Below are 3,194 nucleotides of genomic sequence, written 5' to 3' on the forward strand. Positions count from 1 at the left end.
AAATTCCGCCGAAGTCGACTTTGCTTTTTATCCTCCCGGGGTCGATGAAATACGTTCCAGTTATGCACTGGGTCGATGTAAAAAAATTTCAAGGCCTTTGTGCCTAGAGTAGTTCTGTCTAGAATTATTATTATTAAGGCGGCGTACTGGCTGAATCGTTAGCGCGCTGGACGAAATGCTTAGCTGTATTTCGCTCATCGCTGTTCTGAGTTCAAATTCCGCTGAGGTCGATTTCGCCTTTCATCCTTTCAGGGGTCGATAAAATAGTACCAGTTGAACACTGAGGTCGATATAATCGACTCACCCCCACCTCCCCCAAGCTGCCCTTGTGACAAAAAAATTGAAATAATAATTATTATTTATAGTAATTTAATCTTGTATTTTTATATTTTTCAGAAAATGACAGTGCGATGAAAAACGACACGGAAGTGGCACTTCGCCTGCCGCATCCAGCTCTCTGTCAGCTTGACTACCATTATTGCAAGGCCAGTGATCTGCTCGCTGACACTACCAACACGAGCAACACCAGTGGTGGGTCTAACCACCGAGTTATGAAGAGGAAGCTTCGTGACTTCGTAGACAGCTACAGAGAAGAAGAATTTTACCTTGAACGTCCAGCACCGAAACGTGTCTCACCGTTTCTAAACACGCCCAAACAACGCAAGGACGAACGCAAGCGAATTGTTCGTTTGTCCGTACATAAACTGCGGGCAATGGAAGACCCGGAGAACTTTCTACGGAAGTCCGTCCTAATCAACAACGTGCTCCGTCGACTTCACCAGGAAATCCGTGAAGAGAAACGAGGCAATACACGTTTTAGTGGAAGTCTCGGCTTGGCATCTGCGGGTTATCCGTACTACAGACCTCGAAGAATTGATTACGATATGCTTGGTAACAGTTACTTGCCAACACCAGCTGCTTTTCTCTTTGATGAGCCGTGTTTCCCGACTGAAACCGAAAAAATTACTGATGACATGACTGACTCACTGGTACGAAGTCTTGAGGCCAGTACGCCTCCACCTTCGCCACCATCGTCTCCAGCTGCAGTTAACCATTTAACGACGACGGCAGCGGTGACAGGGGTGAATATCACCACCACCAGTCTTATCACTCCTATTACCGCCACTACTAGTACTACCACCACAACTGGTAGCAGTAGTACTACTACGACTAACATTTCTATTATTTCTACTACTACTACTACTACTACTACTACTGTTACTACTTCTACCGCCACCCCAACTAACAATACTGCGACGACGACGACGGGTGCAACTAATACAACGTCGTCGAATTCGCTGCCCGGTAACGTTAGTATTAATAATCATATATGTAGTAGTAGTAGTAGTAGTAGTAGTAGTAGTAGTAACGGCAGTAGCAACTTGTGTATGAATAACACTAATACTAACAATGACAATAATAACAATTACAACATTATCAATTTTAACACCTACAATAACAACAACATACACCACAACAACTTTAGTACTTCAAATTTTCTAACCAGTAGCCATGTTGGTTTTACATCATTTGCAACGACTCCACCTACCGGTTTACCGGATTATCGGAATACCGGAATAACTAGTGCCGGAATTACGGTACAAGAGAAGCAATTATCAGTTGATATGGACGTGGTATTTAATAATTTAATCAGAGCTTTAGGCGAAACTTAGCGAAATTGATAAATAAATACATATATATATATATATATATATATATATATATATATATAATTTTGAAAGGTAATAAGATAAAAATATATATATATAATGCATAGAGACTATATTTAAAGTAATGAATGAGATTTGAAAGAGAGAGTGTGTGAGAGAAAAAGGTTAAGAGAAATTGTATATCAAGTGTACAAACAGCAAAAAAAAAATTGGATGAGCGAACGTGAAAAAGGAAAGAGAAAAGAATGGTTTGAATGAATAGTGTCAAAATTCAAAGTAAAATTTAAAATATATATATATATATATATATATCAATAAAAACTTATATTTCAATTATATATTAAAAAATATGAGAATTGTCTTGTTTATTTGCTTTTGTTGTTGTTTTTTTTAAAATTTATTTTGGGTAAAAGAGGAGAAAAAGCTTATCAACAAAGGAATAGATTTGAATATATCAATTGCAAGCAGGTCGCTGATAAGTGGCATACGTTCACAGCAGCGTACTTGTTTCATAGATAGGTCTGCACACACTGCAGACCTAACCTGTGTGTTTGTTTGTTTGTGTACACGAATATGCATACGCGTTTTCATCGAATTTTGGAGTACGTACTTCAGTAATAAGCAAATATGTTCGACAAAGGTATGTGTGCGTTTACGTATGTAGCGTGTAAAAGAATTGAAACTGAAAATGCACTGAGTTTTTAATGAGGTTTATCTACATAAAAAAAAAGAACCGGTTTCACAATTTTAAGATTATCGAAAATAGTGTAGATGGATGGACGTAGGAGCTATGGTATGGGTTTAGAATATTCATCGGCGACATTGGGTCGATGCAGAAAGCCAAGTTGGTCAAGACAAAATTAGACGATAGAAAAATTTTATATTTTTCAAAGAAATAGGTAAAAAATGATATAAAAGCCAGTGTTTTATTTCAATCAGTTACCATAATGTGCGGAAGTCTAAAACTTCAGAATAAGGCGGTGACCTGGCAGAATTGTTAGCACGTCAGGTAAAATGCTTAACAGCATTTCATCTGTCTTTATGTTCTAAGTTCAAATTCCACTGAGATTGACCTTGCTTTTTATTCTTTTGGGGGTCGATAAAATAAGTACTAATTGAGCACTGGGATCGGTGTAATCGACTTGCGCCCCCACCCCAAATTGATGGCCTTGGGTCAAGATTTGAAATCAATATTTCTTCTGCATTTTTACTTTCCGAGTTCAAATGCCGCCGAGCTTAGCTTGGCCTTTCATCCTTCCCTCAAATTTACTGGCCTTGTGCCAGAATTAAAAACTATTACTGGTGTGAAAAATTACTTTTAATTACCTCCCTTGACATTCAGAGTTAAACATGGGTCGATGAAATCAATTTATCCCCTTCTCTGAAATTGCTGGCCTTCTGCCAAAATTTGAAACCAATATATTCTTTTCTTTTACTTGTTTCAGTCATATGTTGCGGCCATGCTGAAACACCGCCTTTAGTCGAACAAATCGACCCCAGGACTTATTCTTGGTAAGCCTAGTA

General features: G+C 38.3%; 1 protein-coding gene across 1 annotated transcript; it reads left to right on the forward strand.

Annotated features, from left to right (window-relative positions):
• Positions 1 to 364: 364 nt before the first annotated feature.
• Positions 365 to 2,036, forward strand: LOC106871547 (uncharacterized). The gene has a single exon (XM_014918049.3). The coding sequence runs from the start codon at positions 411 to 413 to the stop codon at positions 1,671 to 1,673; it is 1,263 nt and encodes a 420-aa protein (XP_014773535.2). The 5' UTR covers positions 365 to 410; the 3' UTR covers positions 1,674 to 2,036.
• Positions 2,037 to 3,194: the final 1,158 nt, after the last annotated feature.

Source organism: Octopus bimaculoides, chromosome 6 (genome assembly GCF_046866305.1).
Source record: "Octopus bimaculoides isolate indiv1 chromosome 6, ASM4686630v1, whole genome shotgun sequence".
In the NCBI taxonomy this organism is placed as follows: Eukaryota; Metazoa; Mollusca; class Cephalopoda; order Octopoda; family Octopodidae; genus Octopus; species Octopus bimaculoides.